At 41.9% G+C, this 20,409-nt stretch overlaps 1 protein-coding gene across 1 annotated transcript; it reads right to left on the bottom strand.

Annotated features, from left to right (window-relative positions):
* Window positions 1-1,226: 1,226 nt before the first annotated feature.
* Window positions 1,227-19,724, bottom strand: dtn (transmembrane protein 132C dtn). Its single transcript, XM_002058108.4, has 16 exons — window positions 18,770-19,724; window positions 18,353-18,657; window positions 17,078-18,292; window positions 16,799-17,004; window positions 11,758-11,917; window positions 11,298-11,698; window positions 10,071-10,468; window positions 9,548-10,006; window positions 9,337-9,490; window positions 9,165-9,282; window positions 8,664-9,096; window positions 8,310-8,593; window positions 7,986-8,243; window positions 2,248-2,632; window positions 1,936-2,195; window positions 1,227-1,376 (listed from the first exon to the last, which is right to left on the bottom strand). Exons 1-13 carry the CDS (start codon window positions 18,816-18,818, stop codon window positions 8,229-8,231), a joined length of 4,197 nt encoding a protein of 1,398 aa, XP_002058144.2. The 5' UTR covers window positions 18,819-19,724; the 3' UTR covers window positions 1,227-1,376; window positions 1,936-2,195; window positions 2,248-2,632; window positions 7,986-8,228.
* Window positions 19,725-20,409: the final 685 nt, after the last annotated feature.

The raw sequence follows: 20,409 nt of genomic DNA, 5'->3' as shown, positions 1-20,409 counted from the left end.
GCCGAGTCGATCTAGCCATGTCCGTCCGTTCTAATAATATATATATGCATTTGATGTTGCAAGAGGATTTAGGGTATTCCCTAGTCGGGAGCTCCCGACTAGAACCTCTTGTTTTTTTTTTTAATTTGCAGAAGAAAACATTCAATAACGTTGGTAACTAATGGACCTTGGGTAATTGTTTCATGCCACGGATTTTGGACAAAATGGACGCCGCGTCGATTCTTAAATGAACATTTTGTACAATTCAGTCGATTTTAAAGCCCTCCGAATCCTTAAAGGCATGTCTAATCAAACCTATGTATTTTCGTTTTGCAAAAACTAATATATTTTTCATTTTGTATATTTCAGCCAACACTGCTTTGCCCGCGGACAACACTTAATGGGCAAATGATCACAATGCATCCATATTATGGATATAGTCCTAGAGAACCTAAAGGACATAGCTCTCCTCGCAAAATGCAAATGGAACAGGGTCCACAATATGTATGCTTTCCTTTAACAGCCGCCCCCAGCATCATGGTTCCTAGTTGACTAGCATATCCTTGGTTATGCCATACCATCGATATAGTCCTGGCGAACCAAAAGGATCAGATTCCTGCAAAATTTGCATTGAAATGGTCCAAAAATATGTGTGCTATTTCTTTCAGGAGCCCTTTTACATTAGCTGCAGCTGCCGCTGTTGTTGAACAGCCGGCTTACAGTGCTCATTTTACATTACATGAGTGGCTAGTTAACAGTGCTCATTTTGAGTGAGTTACATTTCTGCCCCTTAATGGTATGCAATGAATATTTTTATTCAAAGCACTCAGCGACCTTCTGAGCATTTCTGTTCGCCTGGTATTTGAGTGGAATTTTAGGGCAAATTTGGGGCGACGCCTCCAACCAGGGCGCCCCGTGAGGGTATGCAATGAAATTTTTCGACAGATAAAAATATTCTGCGTCGACCTTCTGGGCATTTCTGTTCGCCTGGTATTTTTGGGAAATTTTCGGGCAAATTTGGGGCGTCGCCGCCGACCAGGGCGCCCCGTGAGGGTATGCAATGAAATTTTTTTTTCAAATAAAAATATTCTTTGTCGACCTTCTGGCCATTTATGTTCGCCTGGTACTTTGCCAGATTTTAAGAAAAATCTCGGCAGCCTAAAAACCGTTGACTTTTGAATTTTTAAATAAAAAAAAAAACAGAAAATTCGTTTTTTTTTCAAATAATTGATTTATTTACGTTTAAATTTATAAATTTGTTGCTTTTTATGTTAACTTCTTAATTTATTTTCTTAAAATTATACAAATCAAGCATAAATTATAATTTAAGCCTATTTAAACTTAAAATAACCATATTTGCCACTCGTGAAGGTCCTTAGAGTCCTTAATTTGACAGTCTGAAAAGATAAAAACACATTTAAATTAAACAAGGCAAAAAATATATGAAGTTATTTTAAGTAAAGAAAAAAGGACATAACTCGGCCATGTCCTTGCAGATTTTCAAAGGACATGGTGCGTTAGGTTCGTATAGACCCCCTGCATCGAACTGCATCATAAAAATATGGGGTCATCTAAGAATGCCAGGACTTGTATTTTGACTTGTGAAATTTTTGTCCCGGAAGCGCAGGGAAATGGACCGAAAACACAAATCCTTGAATATCTCCAAAACTACAAGGACGATCTTAATGAAATTTGGCCAGCTGGCAGTCCTGGTTAATACAATTTTTTTGACACATGACTCGCAAGGATACGCAAGGATACAGCCAAGTTATGGCCTATTTTTAGTATACAAAATTGTCCTTAAAACTTTGTTGTCTGAAGGACTTTCGTCCTTTGAGTTGTTAATTCTTAAATGGGAGGCTGAGAACTATCTGCTGGCCAAAGGACATCCCGATAGTCCTTCAAATGGCCAAGTTAGCCCGGCATTTTTCGATTTTAGCCAATTTTGCGACTTACCCCCTATGAAAAATTTCGATGAAATTTTTTGTCGAATCCTGGAAATCCTTGAACGCCAATCGATAGTTCTGTTCACCACGAGTTTAAAAAGACATATCCTTTCGATATCCTTCAGGATTTGGCCGAGTTATGGCCATTTGAAAAATGTCCTTTTTAGAAAATTAGTCATATTTCGGAAACGGCAAGGACGATTTTGCTGTCCTTTGGACAGTTTATGCTCCTTGTTCGTACAATTCGTTTGACACAGGACTTGTCAGGATCTGCAAGGATACGGATGAGTTATGGCTTTGTTAATTTACGTAAGAATCGTACTCATATCTATGCTGTCTGAAGGACTTTCGTCCTTTTCGTTGTATGTTCTGAATCGGAAGGATGAGCACTAACGGTTGGCCAAAGGACATCATGATCGGCACGGATACGGGCGATCTACAGCCGTTTATCTCTGCCGACAAAAACCTCTTTTCCTCAGCTCCTTGAAAGATTTTCGTCCTTTTCATCACATATTTTATGTTGGCAGAACAAGCAGCACTTGCTGTCCAAAGGACATCAGAATGGTCCTTTGGATGGTCAATGTAATGTCCTTAGAAAATAAAAATATCCATATCTCGGAAACCATAAGGACGATCTTGATGTCCTTTGGGTCAGATTATGATCCTTGTTCATACGCGTTGTTTGCCTCAGGACTCGTTTTTGAATTCTGAAAGTAAGATTTTATGGCATAAAGAAAAAGAAACTTACAATTGCAATTGAAAATTTCCGGAAACATTCGTCCTGGAATTCAGTTAAATCTTAAACAATCCATCAGCAAGGATAAGAATATACGTTTCATTGAATTTATGTCATTTTATAATATGTGGTTTATTAATAAATTATTTTATTTAAATTAATATTTCAGTTTTTGAATATTTATAATATTTTTTTGTTTGTTTTCATTTTACCATTTTTTTTTGTTTCCTTCTTGTTGTTGTTCTTCTGCGTGTTCTTGTTAATTGTTCTCGAATTGATGTCTCGTTTAAACAAAGTGTGTTCCACTTAATAATATTATAATAATAAACTACTCAAGTGTTTACATGGCAACTATAACTTCATTTTCTCATATTTTTTTTTTTTGCATTTTTTTGTTGTTGATATTTTTACTATATTTTTTGGTTTTCATTTCAACGGATTGGATAACAGAATCAAAAGTAGACATAAAGAAGCAAAGAATTGTTTTCAAGCTGCAAATCGGCAAGACTTGAGAACCGATTGGAGAAGCGGCAAGCGGGGGGTAGAAGGGCAGTGGGGTGGTTGTACGTACAAACATACATCAGTGTTGTAAAAGCGTTTCATATGAAATATATATATACATATATATTTATTTGTATATATGCATATGCTTTGTATTTAGTTATATTTCTTGTAAGCCTGTGGATAGCATTTCCTGCATGTGTGTGTGTGTGGGTAAAAGTGTGGGTGGAGGGAGGTACTTTTGCTTGCACAGTGTTGAAAAACAACGAAAGGGTTAAATTATATATCACGCTAGCTTTTGAAATATAAGAAAACGAGTGCGCTCCAAAGCAACAACAAGAATCGAGCGATCGCCCGATCGATCTATCGACTTATCGATCTATCGACATATCGGTCTATCGATTTATCGATTGTGTCCGTTTTGGAGTAAGCACACATTTAAATGCTTACATACAATACATACAATACATACACAACAACTACGAAATAACTGATACAATGTTAACAATTATGCGGCGGTGGCTCTCTTTTACTTTTACTCTTACTTCTTTAACTGCTTTTCCAACTATATTTTATCGATTTTTCTTTAGTTTTTGGTGTTTTTTTTCAGGCAAGGTGCAAATCAGCAGCGGGGTGCAGTTAAATTGTTGAAAGAGTTGGAAGGGGAAGCTGGTAAATTAGGAGAGGTGGGAGATTCATAGAACTTACATATCGTTATCGGTAAATGGACAAATGGATTAGACAGAGACAGAGACAGTGAGAGAGAGAGACAGAGAGTGAGAGCGTGGGAGCTAGGACTGTGTTTTATCTTAGATATAAGTGCCAAAGCGAATTTCATTATCTTTATATATATATACGTCTTTGTGTGTGTGTACACACTATATATATATATATTTATATATATATATATATATATATATGTGTGTGTGTGTGGGTGTGTGTTACATAGTTACATACATACACATATATCAATTGCAGAAAGCAGCTTAAACAATTCGCATTCTCTTGCATTTGGTGTAGAGTTGGTATATATATATATACTATATAATTAGATATATTACGAGATATCTGGTTGCTGGCCTTTTATATTATCTTGCTTCACATATGCCTCTTTATATTTTCTTTAACTATATTATAATTATGATTTTTAGGTTTAGCTTAAATAATAAAAAAAAAAACGACTCGAAACAGAAAATGCAATCTTTGCTTTAATATTTGCTTTAATTTGTGTGCAATTTGTTTTTCTTTTCTTTTTTTTTTTTGTTTTTCGATTTTTTGTTTCTTTTTACTTTAGTAATATTCATTTTTGGATAATACATACAAATACATTCATATATAGCTTAGCCTTAGGATTGTGTGTGGTTTTTATTTGTTCTTTCTTTTTTTTTTTTTTTGGGCCTGGTAAAAAGCATGGCAAAATAATTAGATTGGTTTCTATACGTATATGATGTATATGATGTGTGTGTGTGTGTGTGTTTATGTTGTGATGTAACAAAACGATTTGTACGCTTCGAACTGACTAGAAATTCGAAAAAATTGTCTTAACATGTTGTACAATGCGTCAATCATACAATCAATCATAATCGTATGTGCTAAACAAGGTATTTAAATTATAATTAAATAATTCGTTATAAAATATATATCTAAACATAATAAAAAAAAAACTAAAAGTCTTTGCATTGGAATCGATACACGTACACATTCACATCTTACATCAAGATGTACGCGACTTGTACATCTTTCTATTTGTCTGCTGGCTGTAGGTGAGTGTGCGAGTGTATGTGTGTCTGTGTCTGTGTGTGTGTGTTCAAATTTGCTAATTAGTTGTATAATCAATGGTGATTGATCAATCATTGCTCATAACGTTACTAGATTTGGCTAACGTCCATCAACTTCAATCAGTCAGTCAGTCAGTCAGTCAAGCTGCCGTTGCATTCGGAGTTTGAAATGATTTTTGTTATTTGTTATAAATCTACGCATTCTATAGTACTTTTATTTTTGGAGGGAGATAGAACAAGCGTTTTGCTCGTGTTAAGCTCTAGGCATGCCCCAAAATGATTGATGATTGACCTACAACTAATGATTGATTGAATATGGCACTAGCACTAGCACTGGGACTCTGCAAGCTATCAAGGCTTTACAATTTCAAGGCAATGCGATCTGTCTGCGTGTGTGTGTGTATGTGAGTGTGTGTGTGTTACAAGATATGCCCAAAAGTGTGCGTAGAATTTGAGATACAAGTTATATATAATAGATCAAAACTAGTTTTTAGGCTTAAACAATGTTAGAACAAGTCGAAAAGATTGCTTAGATGTTTTTCTCGTTTGTGTGTTTTGTTTATAAACAATATCAAATATCATAATAACACTCTGTAGTTCCAAGACAATATAAACTTAATCAATGTAGAGAGAGGGGGTGGGGGAGAGTGAGGGAGAGAGCAACATAGCTAAAAATTTATATATATATATATATATATATATTGTAATGTGTTATTTACAATATGTGCAGATATTCCTACAGATACTCTACGAAAAGCAAGCATTATGGCAATTGATTGATTGTGATTGAACTACAGAGTTCTACAATAATAGAAACTAAATAATTATATGTGCATAATTATTAGAAATTAGAATTGTGTTTTAAATTTAAATATGGCTTTGATTAAATTGTGTTTATGTTTTGCATTGCTTTGTTTTTCGTTTTTTTTTTCTTTTTTTTTTTTACTTTTTTTTGTTTGGTTTGTTTTTGTTACATTTTTTGTTTGTTTTTCTTTTTGTTTTCTTGTTGGACGGAACAATTTACAACATATGATTTAATGATCTAACAAAATGTAATACTTAAATGCCTTACGAATGCGAAACTAAAATAATAATAATACAAAATGACAACAAAAACAAGAAACGAAAACTAAACAGATGTCTATTAAAATCTATGATGTTATATATGCAGAGAAAACAAAATAAAACTTTTGCTAATGGAATGAATTAGCTCGGGCTGCATTACACACACATACATATATATATATATATGAATATATATAAGTATATATATATATATATATATATAAAGAATCAAACGATAGAAAAGTGAGCCTATGCAGCTCTTGTTATAGACTGTTACACACTTATAAGGATGCAATATGTTAAGTATATATATATATATATATATGTGTGTGTGTGTGTGTGGATGTATTACATATATATACATATATATATGTTGCACTATTTAATGGGTTACAGCGAATTGTGTGGCATATTTTTGTTTGTTGTTTAACTCGTTTCGTTTGTTTTAAACATTTTCTTGGTTTCTCATTTTGTAATTGATTTATGTTTGTTTTTTTTTTTTGTTTTTGTTTAGCATTTTTGTCATTTTGCTTTGTTAAAATTGTCGCTTCATAAATATACATATATATATATATATGTATATATAATAATGATAATCAGAGTAAACGTGAATCAGCATAATGATAATGACAATAATAATTGCAATAGTATATATACATACATATACATATATATATGTATGTATATGAGCATATATATATGTATATATATATATATATATATCTCTATAAATATGTTTTAATATTATATAAAGCTTAATCGCTTGGTAATATCATAGAATATTTTTTGGTTACACATTTCCCTTTACTTTATTTGCTGTCAATTAATGCGATCGTGTTCAAATAAAGCTCATAAGCGTCTATATACTTTTCGTGTTCGTTTGTCGATTATTATTATAATTATAATGTATGTAGTTCTTAGGGTTTTTCAATTATAATTGTATTTGTAATTGTAATTGTTGTTGTAATTATAATGATAATAATAATATTATGATTGCGATATTTGGGCCAACTCGTTAGCCAACTTATACAGTTATAAAGCGATGTCTCTTTCATTAAATACATTTATAGTATGCGTGTTATTAGATATATATACTATATATATATATCGTAGCATAGTTTTGAAAATTTCTTTATCGAGTTTGTGTCGCAACGTGCCCAACTCCCTAGCCTGGCTTTTGCACAAGTGATTTTCAGGACAAAGGACTAAGGTTTGGGGGGAGGGGCCAAAAACGAGTTACAAATAACAAATGCATAAAGTCAGTTGATTTTTATAGTAGTAGTAGAGATAGAGAGAGAGCGAGAGAGAGAGAGAGAGAGAGAGAGAGCGATATGCATATGAGGCCGAGATCTTGTATAAAATATGTGTGCATTTTCTTAAGTTTTTCTTTTTTGGAAGCGGGCTGCGTTCCGAGAGAGGGCCACAATTGTTGCTACTAGTTTTAGGTTTTTCATATACTTATATACGTATTTTTATATTTTTAATTGTTGGGTTGAATGATTGCAAGCGACCAAGCAGAAGAGTTGGCAAGCAATTTGGGTACAAGCTATGCTTTGATGCTCTCATACATATCTTTATATGTATATAAATATGTATATATCAATTCTTAAGCCTAAATGCACGCAATTAACAAACATTTGCCCACTTGTGCTGGCATTGAGGGGGTCGAGTGTGTGTGTGTGTGTGTGTATGGGAGGGGGGAATGGGGCTTGCGACACTTGAACAAATTTTATATATATATATATATATGCACGATATCGCCTATGTATATATACTATATATATATATATAGTTTTATGCTTTTTATATGGTATGAACTTAAGATCTAGGCAATAAATATTTCTTGTTTTCAGCGTCGGGTTTAACTCTGGGTACGATTCTTGTGTTGAGTATTCTTTTAGGTTTTGGATTGCTAGAATTGCGTTTCTTGTGTGTGTGTGTCTGTGTGTGTGTGTGTGTGTGTGTGTGTATACTAGTTACCCTTTAGTTGCATTTGCTTGGATTTTGAAACTTTTGCTTTGGACAATGCTCAGGCGTCGCCTCGTTGTCTCCGTCTCCCTTTCCGTTTTCGTTTCCGTCTCCAACTGCAACTCGAACGGCGACGAGCTCGTCTAGCATTTGGATCTGCTTGCGCGTGGGCGTTGTTAGGGGCGTAACGACATTCTGGTATCGTTGATGAAATGTTGACAATATCTCGCGAATTTTAGCAATAATCTCTTGTACTCAGGCATTTGACTCCTGCAAGCGAGAGTGAGACAAAGAGAGAAGATTAACATATATCCCATTCAAATGTGCCAATCAAACCTTTAGATTATCGAAGTAGTGCATGATCTGTTCGTAGTCCATGTCGAGATCATCCAGGCCCAGACGTTCGCCAGGTGCCAGCGTATCGTCTACGGTTGCCGAGAACATGGGATTGCCGACAACTGTGGCGCGCTTGATGCGCGACGATTTTGTTGTTGGCTCGCTGCTAATGTGGGCGTGGCCATGTCCAAGAGCCGGCGGTGTCGGCAGCCGGGCTAGCTCATCGGTGGCATTCGAATTGGCCGCATCCGCAACGGTGCTCAATATGCTGTGGTTGTGATTCTCTAAAACAGGAGAACCAAAGGCAACAGTTAGTACATTTATGTATTAACAGTCAATAAATCTGCGTCTAACCCTTGATTTGTGTTATGGCTGGCGATGTGACAGCTGCTGCTGCTGCTGCGGCGGCGGCTGCTGCTTTGGTAACTCTCTTTGGTGTCAGCGAATCGAATTGAAAAGCATTCTTCTGATGCGGATTTGTGTACTCTACCAGCTTCTCGGCATTGTGCAGCTCCTCGTGCTGTTGTTGCTGCTGTTGCTGCTGCTGTTGCTGTTGCTGCTGTTGTTGCTGCTGTTGTTGCTGCTGCTGCAGTTGCTGATGCTGCTTGAGTTTCATGTGTGCCAAGCGCAGCGCTGGCTCCTGTATAAAATTGTGGCTATGGCTGTGACTGCGCTGATGCTGACGTTCCGGCTGCGGCGGCTGCTGCTGCGTCGCATTGTTGTTGTCGTTGTGCAGCGGCTCGCGCTTGAATTGCTGGCTGTGACGCTTGTTGATCATCTCCTTGTCCTAGACGACCACCAAAAAAAAAAAACAAGCATCAATCAGAGTTAAGGCAGAGAGTTGCCGCTGCCTACCTTGACGGGCGCTGACTGTGGCAGCTGCGGCGGCAACAGGGCGCGTGTCCCAACATTGCGATGCGGCGGCACCGGCGGCTTGTACTCCGAAGCGACGGCGTCCTTGCCAGGCAGATAGCTGTAAGAATTGTTAGATGAGCTTTGCGGCTACCAGCTGCGATTGTGCACTTACTTGTCGGTATGGATCTTGTTCAGATTGGAGGCGGGCACAATGTGCGTCTGCAGCTTGGGCGGCTGCTGCTGCGGCTGTTGCTGGTCAAAGGAGCTGACTCGCCGTCCGTTGTCGTAGTTGATGATCGGGTTGCTAGTGATGCGCATGCGTGAATCTGCAACAGCATTGTTATAATACTGGCGGGTATCAACTGCATCTACCGAGAGCTTACCGCGCGCATTGACGTGCTGCTGCTGGGGCTGCGGCTGCTGGGCATTGTTGGTGTCGTTGACGGCCAGCGAGTGCCTGTCAATGGTGGAGCGTCCCAGCCAGACCCAGTCGTGGGCATTGGTGGTGGACTCCTTGAGGCGCACATCACGAAAGCCGCCAGCGCCAGCATTGCCGCTGGTCTTGCCAGCGCCAGAGAGCGGATCGAGGCCAGACTCAATCATGGCCGGCCGGAACTTGGAGGCATAGACCACGCACGAGATGACAAACACAATGATGGCAAAGCAAAAGGCCGTGAGCAGTACGTACATGCCCAGCTCCATGGAGGACATGTTGCCGCTGCCAATGCCGCCCGCCCGGCTGCCATAGTGCGTCTTGTGCACCGCCTGAATGCTGGCCCGATGCTGGCGCGCCTGCACCGTGGGCTCGTACTGTTGGCTCGAGTCGCGCAGCGGTATGCCAACTGCTTAAAGCGAATCTCATTAGTTATCGACTCTGCGTTTGGGTCCAGCCTGGGCTGAGCTTACCTATGATGTCTGCCAGGTCGCCGGTGTTGCGATAGTTTTTGCGCTCGCGGCCAACGGTGCCGTCGTTTTGTATGGATTCCTGTTTGCTGACAATGTCCACATTGTTGAAGTCCACCTCAATGGAGGCCAGGGCGCTCGCCAGCGGCGCCGCATTCGGCTTGTTCGGCTTGGAGGAGCTGCCGCCCGACGATGCGGAGGAGGAGGAGGATGAGCCGGCGCCAGGTCCGCGTCGCATGCGGCATTCCTCCGACAGCAGCAAAGTGACGCGCAGCAAATTGCCATTGCCCTCGCCGACAGCGATGACGCGCGGATGATGCGAGGCCAGCATCGGCGCAAAGGCGACCACCTCCGTATCGAGGCTCTCCACCAGCAGGAAATAGTCCTCCACCGCAATGTCGCTGTAAATGCATACAAATTCAAAGAGTTGTTACACAAATACTTATATATTTATATACGAGCAGTTACTTTTCGACCTTCCAAGTTTCCCTATTCCTTCTAATTTCTACACATTTTTCGTGGAAAACCTCAATTTCCCCATAATCCTACTTATTCAATTTGAAAGGAAAAAGGATTTCGTAGTCTTGCATCTAAGTACAAGCTTCAATTCCATTTCCACCAAGGCAAGTGGATTATCCGAAAAGTGTGAAACAAGCCTACAAATGAATTTGCTTAAGTATTTTTGAAGCTTAGTGTTTGCCTTAATTCACAACCTATTTTCCGTTAATTCTTTCTTCTACCAAAGCCTTTTCTCTAAGTTCAAGCTTCACAAAACCATTTCCACCAGATGAAGTGGATTTCCCGAAAAGTTTTCCACAAGGCAAGGAAGGATCTGTGCAACTGATTTCACAGCCTGTTTTTTCGTTAATTCTGTACACACTTGCGGATGGAACTGTCCAAATCGCCGCGACACGTATTCATTTAGACTTTTCGTAGTTCAAACTTTAATTCCACGTTTTCACCAAGTTGAAGTGGAGTTTCGGAAAAGTGTGAAACAACTCACAAATTAATTTGCAATTTAATTAATTTGAAGCTCAGTTCACAGCCCATTCGAATCGAAGCTCAAACGTTTCTCACAACCTTTTTCCTTAAATTTTGTCTTCACTTGCGGATGAAATTGCCCAAAACCTAGCCTTAACCTTCAACCTTCAACACACAGGATCGACATTTAGCTTTCTATCTCTAATCAATCGTGACAATTAGCTTTATATAGTCTAGGACTGGCCTTACCGCAGCGGCGTCTTGGAGCCATCGTTGAACTCGAGATCGATGTCGAGCAGACCCTCCTGATACTGTGCTGTGAGCTTGTGCGTGACGGATGTTTCGGCCAGGTAGCCGTTCTCGATGGCATTCTCCGGCGTGATGGTCAACTGCAGGCCTGATATGACGCGCACAATCAGCTTGGAGAGATTCACCTTGTCGCTGCCGACGCGTATCTCCTTGGTGCCAATGACACGGCCCGTGATCGGCGAGAGCACCTGGACATCGGTGCGTCCCATCGACTTGCCCTGCAGTATGCGGCCCTTCAGCGAGGCGATCTTTGGATCTGCCACGCGCAGCAGCGGCTGCACCAAGTCTGTGACGCGCAGTCCTGTGCGCCGTGAGATGAAGTAGCTAATGCGTCCGGAGTTCTAACAAATGAAGAATATGGTCATTAAACGAGTCAATTGTGGGATGACTAAGCTCTCACCTGATCGATGGCCAGGAATTTGGCGTACACCTCGACGGGACTCTGCTGATAGCGAGCGCGACAGATGGTCTTCTCGGCGCCGACATTGTTGTAGTAGCTGCTGCCCTTCGGGTTCCACATATACGAGCGCTTCTTGCGGCGTCTGGATTGTTTGTTGTGTCTGTGCAAGTGGAGTGTATCGCAGGGCGGCGTTAGAAAAGCATATTTAATTGAACAGTTCTCCTATCTCGTTACTTGTTACTTTATCTTCCCAATACTATTTTAATTGCCTACTCTCTACGTTTTTTTCCGTTGAATGCGTACGGATCCCTACCATCAATTGGCATTCAAACAAATTAATCATCGATGGGTTGAAAAATGTTGTTAACAAAAAAAAGATTCGTTCGTAAATTCAACCTTTTTGATGATTTTTTGGAATATTACCGACAAATAATGTCCGATTTTAGGCATTATACCAATTCTATACAATTTTTGAATCGTAAGGATCAGTTCTATCGATTGGCATCAAAACAAAGGAAATCTAAAATTTTGACCCAAATCGACAAAATGTTATTTTTTCAAAATCGAGGTCGGTGCGAAAATCGAAACTTCTTCGATGATTTTTTTAATATCTCGGGTAATAGCTTCGCGCGGAGATATGACCTTCCAAAACGACATAACTCCGCGCGGAGATATGACGTTTTAAAACGACATAACTCCCCGCGCAGATATGACCTTCCAAAACGACATAACTCCGCGCGGAGATATGACGTTTTAAAACGGCATAACTCCCCGCGCAGATGTGACCTTCCAAAACGACATAACTCCGCGCGGAGATATGACGTTTCAAAACGACATAACTCCGCTCGGAGATATGACGTTCCAAAACGACATAACTCCCCGCGGAGATATGACGTTTTAAAACGAAATAACTCCCCGCGCAGATATGACGTTTTAAAACGACATAACTCCCCGCGCAGATATGACCTTCCAAAACGACATAACTCCGCGCGGAGATATGACGTTCCAAAACGACATAACTCCGCGCGGAGATATGACGTTTTAAAACGACATAACTCCCCGCGCAGATGTGACCTTCCAAAACGACATAACTCCGCGCGGAGATATGACGTTTCAAAACGACATAACTCCGCTCGGAGATATGACGTTCCAAAACGACATAACTCCCCGCGGAGATATGACGTTTTAAAACGACATAACTCCCCGCGCAGATATGACGAATGTAAAAAGGTATAACATTCCAGAATCAGACGATATTTACCCGAAATATTAAAAAAAAACATCAAAAAAGGTTTGATTTTCAAACCGACCCTGATTTTGACAAAAATCGTGATAATTTGGAAGGTCATATCTCCGCGGGGAGTTATGTCGTTTTGGAACGTCATATCTCCGCGCGGAGTTATGTCGTTTTGAAACGTCATATCTCCGCGGGGAGTTATGTCGTTTAAAAACGTCATATCTCCGCGCGGAGTTATGTCGTTTTGGAACGTCATATCTCCGCGCGGAGTTATGTCGTTTTGAAACGTCATATCTCCGCGGGGAGTTATGTCGTTTTGAAACGTTATATCTCCGCGCGGAGTTATGTCGTTTTGGAACGTCATATCTCCGCGGGGAGTTATGTCGTTTTGAAACGTCATATCTCCGCGGGGAGTTGTCGTTTTGAAACGTCATATCTCCGCGGGGAGTTATGTCGTTTAAAAACGTCATATCTCCGCGCGGAGTTATGTCGTTTTGGAACGTCATATCTCCGCGGGGAGTTATGTCGTTTTGAAACGTCATACCTCCGCGGGGAGTTATGTCGTTTTGGAAGGTCATATCTGCGCGGGGAGTTATGTCGTTTTGGAACGTCATATCTCCGCGCGGAGTTATGTCGTTTTGGAACGTCATTTCTCCGCGGGGAGTTATGTCGTTTTGAAACGTCATATCTCCGCGCGGAGCTATTACCCGAGATATTAAAAAAAAAAATCATCGAAAAAGTTTCGATTTTCGCACCGACCTCGATTTTGAAAAAAAAAAACATGATGCCATTGCCCTTGCCATTTTGTCGATTTGGGTCAAAATTTTGGATTTCCTTTTTTTGATGTCAATCGATAGAATTGATCCTTACGAGTCAAAAATGGTATGAAATTACAAAATCGGACATTATATGGCCGAGATATACAAAAAAAAATCATCAAAAAAGGTGACTTTACAAACGAATCGTTTTTTGGTCAAAAACTTTTTTTAAGCCATCGATTTTGGATTTCTTTAAATGCCATTTGATAGTAGAGATCCGTACGAATGTAAAAAGGTATAACAACCCAAAATCAGACGATATTTACCCGAAATATTAAAAAAAAAAACATCAAAAAAGGTTTGATTTTCGAACCGACCCTGATTTTGACAAAAATCGTCATGATTTGGAAGGTCATATCTCCGCGCGGAGTTATGTCGTTTTGGAACGTCATATCTCCGGGGAGTTATGTCGTTTTGGAGCGTCATATCTCCGCGCGGAGTTATGTCGTTTTGAAACGTCATATCTCCGCGCGGAATTATGTCGTTTTGGAACGTCATATCTCCGCGGGGAGTTATGTCGTTTAAAAACGTCATATCTCCGCGCGGAGTTATGTCGTTTTGGAACGTCATATCTCCGCGGGGAGTTATGTCGTTTTGAAACGTCATATCTCCGCGGGGAGTTATGTCGTTTTGAAACGTCATATCTCCGCGGGGAGTTATGTCGTTTTGGAACGTCATATCTCCGAGCGGAGTTATGTCGTTTTGAAACGTCATATTTCCGCGCGGAGTTATGTCGTTTTGGAAGGTCACATCTGCGCGGGGAGTTATGTCGTTTTAAAACGTCATATCTCCGCGCGGAGTTATGTCGTTTTGGAACGTCATATCTCCGCGCGGAGTTATGTCGTTTTGGAAGGTCATATCTCCTCGCGGAGTTATGTCGTTTTGAAACGTCATATTTCCGCGCGGAGTTATGTCGTTTTGGAAGGTCATATCTCCGCGGGGAGTTATGTCGTTTTGGAACGTCATATCTTCGCGGGGAGTTATGTCGTTTTGGAACGTCATATCTCCGAGCGGAGTTATGTCGTTTTGAAACGTCATATCTCCGCGCGGAGTTATGTCGTTTTGGAACGTCATATCTCCGCGGGGAGTTATGTCGTTTTGGAACGTCATATCTCCGAGCGGAGTTATGTCGTTTTGAAACGTCATATCTCCGCGCGGAGTTATGTCGTTTTGGAACGTCATATCTCCGCGCGGAGTTATGTCGTTTTGAAACGTCATATTTCCGCGCGGAGTTATGTCGTTTTGGAAGGTCATATCTCCGCGGGGAGTTATGTCGTTTTGGAACGTCATATCTCCGAGCGGAGTTATGTCGTTTTGAAACGTCATATTTCCGCGGGGAGTTATGTCGTTTTGGAACGTCATATCTCCTCGCGGAGTTATGTCGTTTTGGAGCGTCATATCTCCCCGCGGAGATATGACGTTTTAAAACGACATAACTCCCCGCGCAGATATGACGTTTTAAAACGACATAACTCCCCGCGCAGATATGACCTTCCAAAACGACATAACTCCGCGCGGAGATATGACGTTCCAAAACGACATAGCTCCCCGCGGAGATATGACGTTCCAAAACGACATAACTCCCCGCGGAGATATGACGTTTTTAAACGACATAACTCCCCGCGGAGATATGACGTTCCAAAACGACATAACTCCGCGAGGAGATATGACGTTCCAAAACGACATAACTCCGCGAGGAGATATGACGTTTCAAAGCGACATAACTCCCCGCGGAGATATGACGTTTTTAAACGACATAACTACCCGCGCTTTGAAACGTCATATCTCCGCGCGGAGCTATTACCCGAGATATTAAAAAAAAAATCATCGAAAAAGTTTCGATTTTCGCACCGACCTCGATTTTGAAAAAAAAAAAAAAACATGATGCCATTGCCCTTGCCATTTTGTCGATTTGGGTCAAAATTTTGGATTTCCTTTTTTTTGATGTCAATCGATAGAATTGATCCTTACGAGTCAAAAATGGTATGAAATTACAAAATCGGACATTATATGGCCGAGATATACAAAAAAAATCATCAAAAAAGGTGACTTTACAAACGAATCGTTTTTTGGTCAAAAACTTTTTTTAAGCCATCGATTTTGGATTTCTTTAAATGCCATTTGATAGTAGAGATCCGTACGAATGTAAAAAGGTATAACAACCCAAAATCAGACGATATTTACCCGAAATATTAAAAAAAAAAACATCAAAAAAGGTTTGATTTTCGAACCGACCCTGATTTTGACAAAAATCGTCATGATTTGGAAGGTCATATCTCCGCGGGGAGTTATGTCGTTTTGAAACGTCATATCTCCAAGGGGAGTTATGTCGTTTTGGAACGTCATATCTCCTCGCGGGCAATGGCATCATGTTTTTTTTTTTTTCAAAATCGAGGTCGGTGCGAAAATCGAAACTTTTTCGATGATTTTTTTTTTAATATCTCGACGACATAGCTCCGCAAGGAACATATATAGACTTGAAATTTTAGATGTAGGTGCTCCTAGTGTCTGCGCGGATCGAGCTTGTTTCCGATAATCGATAACTTACTCCGTTTCCAAGCAATCGATAAAAATCGATATCGATATCCTTTTTTTTTTGGGGAATTTTGGTAAATAATAAGAGCTAGAGTCACCAAACTTGACATATAGCTTCTAAACTAGAATATATATATGCATTCGATGTTGGAAGAAGAGGGTTCAGGGTATCCCCTAGTCGGGAGGTTCTAGTCCTCTTACTTGTTTTTCTTTATAATACTGATAACTTGTGTTCTTGCACTCGCTACTTTTTCGTTCTTACTATATCTTATTGAGCCCCTACCCCTAACCCTTCTATGACTAGTTGCGTGTTAACTGTCATTTCGTATTTCTTCTTATATGTTTTACTCGTTACTTAATACTGTCTACTCTACTCGTTCGTTCTCACTCGCTATTCGTTACTTTTAGGTATTTTTTGTTCTATTTATGAATTGATTCTCGCTTCACTTACAGATAGTGATTGTCGTCGGTTACTTTCCAGCCCTTAATTTGGGATAGACGAAAGTCGGATATGTAAACTTCGAGCGGGAATTCGGGCATCCAGACAATGAACTTGGCCACGCCCACATAGGTGCCATACTTAACAATGACCGAAGCATTGGACGAGCCTCGCTGCTCGGAGCCATCCACATAAACGGAGCTGCACGACGAGGAAACCTACACAACAATGGAAAAAGAGAATGAAGTGAGGATCCATTGACTCATCTCAATCTTTGTGGGTTTTTCCTACCTTGATGACGCTCTCGTCCTCGGCATGGCAGGAGCTCTGCAGGGTGACATCGGCCACTTTGCCCGCCTGCGAGACAATGAAGACCTTCATGGCCTGGGCCACCTGACGGCCGGTGAGCACCGCCGTGTTCATTACCTCCCAGATCTTGGCCATGGGCAGCACCGCCTGAATGTCGTCCTTGTTGATCTCCAGCTTGGCAATCAGACGCTTCTTGGTATCGTCCGTAGCAATTAGCTCCGAGGAGTCCTTGTCCTTGGGCGTATCGTAGACATGGGTGACGGACCAGACGATCTTGCCCCCGTCTAGAATGTCGTTGGGATCGTCGGCCACCTCCAGCAGCCAGGAGAAGACCTCGTACACCTCGTTACTGGCGCTGCTGCTGCTGCTGGTAAAGTTGCCTCTGCCCTCCGTATTGCCGGCGGCAGCGGGGCTGGAGGAGGAGGAGTCGGAGGATTCCTTGCGGAAAGCGGTTACACGAGCCGTCGTATGTTTGGGATTCTCCTTTTCGATGCTAATGCTCCACTGATCACTGGCAGCGCTGGCGCCCATGATGCGCAGCCCGGCCTTGACGCGGGCGCGGACCGTAAACGCAGCGACGCGCTGCTCCTGATCCGCATACTGATGCAAATAGACGGGCACATGCAGCTTGGACATGGGATAGAGCGGATGCTGGGGCAGCAGAAATGTGACCGAATCATCGGCGCGCAGCTCCTTGAACGGCGTCTTGGCGGCCAGCAGCGGCACTTGGGCGAATGTTGTCAACGGTTGAATCTGCACCTTAGGCTCGCATTGCTCCGGATTGCGCACCGGCGGCTCAAACACGCTGTACGAGACCTGAGCATAGCGTTGCGGCACCTTAGGTGGGATCTGTCCAGGCGCGCCTCCGCCGGCGCCGTTGCTGCTGCTGGCATCGCGGCTGTGGCGAGGCGCCGGCAGCGCTGGCCACCAGCTGAGCGGGATGACCACCTCGGCCACGCAGACTCCATCCTCGCCCTCGGGCATGCAGCGTCCCTTCAGAGGTTGTTCATTGGCCATGGCGACGTGGAGCAGCACACAGACCTTTTGTCGCTGCAAATGGCCGCCGGGATCGGCGCCGGCGTGGAAGAGCACGCGCAGCACCGGCGAATCCTGCGAGACGCTGCCGCGCACCAGATGCGCCGAGATGTCCAGATGCATGTTCGGCTGCTGCAGCTCCAGCAGCGTGGCCGTCGAGTTCTGTGGGCAACACATTTAGAATGCAACGGAATTTTCAAATAGATAGGAGGAATCTCTTACGTTTACGTAGTCGCCCGCCTGGTTGGTGTCCATGGTGTCTGGCACAATGTAGCGCGCGGGCACCGTTTGCTTGGTCGAGAACGGGCCGTAGCTGGCGCGTATGGAGACGGGCTGTGTGGTCTCCACGACGGTGAAGCGATCCAGCGACAGCACCGAGTCATACGAGATGCGGCTACGTGTCGGCGGCACCGAGGAGGAGCTCGGCACATTGGCAATCTCCGGCGTTACAGGTGGTTGACGCGCGTGCTTCAGAAAGAAGCCGCTGTCCGGTGCCTCGAAGTGCACCTCGACGCTGCTAATGTGCTCTGCAAATGGATCGATAATAAATAGTTAATAAACGCAGTCAATCAATCAATCAAGTGTGAGCCTGATTGACACAAACCACCCTCAGATTTTAATTGGTTTTACAACACTTACGTGCAATTGACAGCAGCATTAGCGAGCTAATTATTACGCAGCACTTCATGGTTTCAGCTGCGCGACGCCTGCGCCCGCTTGTTAACCGATTGATTGATTGACTGATTGACTTTCGTTTGTGTGTGTGTGTGTGACAGCTTTTGTTTTTAAGTTTTTTTTCCACTCGAATTTGTGTACACACTGTTTTGCAGTTCTTCTCTATTCGTTTTTCAGTTACAGTTCACAATTGCCACACATTTTACAGTTTGAATATTTTCGCAACAACATTTACCGTTACAGGGCGAGGGCGTAGGTGTACGGTGGCGGGGAGTGGCGCAGGGTAGGGGATTTGTGTTAAGCAAAAAAAAAATACCGTTTATTTGCTTGTTGCTGTTGTTGTTGTTGTTACTGCTGTTGTTGTGGTTGTTGTTGTTGTTGTTCTTTATTGTTGTCGTTTTAATTGGTTTTTTGTTGGTTTTCGCTGCTGCTGCTGCTGCTGGTATTGCAAAAATCTACAGCACATCCTTTATTGATTCTTTCAGTGTGCAGCACACACACACACATGCAGCGTCGTCAGGCGAATACGCATACACATACACATACACATAGTAGCGCACACTCACACACAAGCACACATATGCACAGTTAGCTGGTATCGCCTTGGTCGCTGTCGCCTTCGCCTACATATACACACACATTTCACATTTCATTCATTTAGGCCGTAGTATAGACACATCTTCGGAGTCTCTTTTTCTTTCCGTCGTTCTCTTTGGTTTTTTGGACAAACACTTGGCTGGCGCCAGTTAATGCCAATGCATTTGTTGCGTTTGGGGCACACGATCGAACTGATTAATTGCCACTAGTATTGCATTAATTAACTTAGACTTTAATACATTGTTTTTCGTTTGACTTTATAAATTTCTACGCAAATATCGAACATTTCCAAACACCCCAATACTTCCTTGGACTAGGGATGGTTCAATATATCGATAGAATCTACATATCGTCATAATATTTGCTTACGATAGATGGCACGCGCAACGATATTTAGTTCGATTACAAGCGAAAATGTCCTAAAATTCAAACAAATCGAATGACAACCCGCCAATTAGATGCTTGCTGACATTCGTGACATGTAGATGGCGCCAGCTGTACACGAGCATGCTTGGCGCGCAATTCAAATGCTTGTGACAGTTTACAAGGGTTTAGTAGAATATTAAAAATATGAAAATAAATGTAATGAATATATAACATTTCACTAAATGTGTAATTCTATTAATGCTTCGATTCGTTAATCTGTTTGTATATAAATGCGAGGGGACTACCCCTTCTGGGCGGGGGAGGGGACCATTTCCTTTGCAGCTGCTGCTGCTGCTGCTGTTGATTTGACTGCAAGGCAGCAAAATAATCAAATAAATTAAATAAACGCGTCGACCATATTAATGTTGGGCACATTGCACGTTTGCACAGCGCAAATTATTGCGCATAACTGTAAATTGAGTGGCGGGCAGCAGCGGGACATTTCTGGGACAAAACCTTTTCCCAGCCAACTTCAAATTTACGTGCATTGTGCATGGCCGCCATTTTGTTGGCTGCGGGAGAGTGCGAGTGCGACTGCGAATGCGAGTACGATTGAGAGTGCGAGTGCGAGTGAGCTAGCA

Source organism: Drosophila virilis, chromosome X, assembly GCF_030788295.1.
Source record: "Drosophila virilis strain 15010-1051.87 chromosome X, Dvir_AGI_RSII-ME, whole genome shotgun sequence".
In the NCBI taxonomy this organism is placed as follows: Eukaryota; Metazoa; Arthropoda; class Insecta; order Diptera; family Drosophilidae; genus Drosophila; species Drosophila virilis.
The sequence above is the reverse complement of the archived record's forward strand: the minus strand, read 5'-3'. Positions and strand labels throughout refer to the sequence as shown.

What these genes read in the sequence shown, in the direction of transcription:
- dtn (XM_002058108.4), bottom strand. Translation starts at nt 18,818, where the DNA reads ATGAAGTGCTGCGTAATAATTAGCTCGCTAATGCTGCTGTCAATTGCA. An exon ending in AATGCTGCTGTCAATTGCAC is followed by an intron (nt 18,658 to 18,769) that starts GTAAGTGTTGTA and finishes ATCCATTTGCAG; the next exon opens with AGCACATTAGCAGCGTCGAG. An exon ending in ACCGACGACAATCACTATCT is followed by an intron (nt 11,918 to 16,798) that starts GTAAGTGAAGCG and finishes CCACTTGCACAG; the next exon opens with ACACAACAAACAATCCAGAC.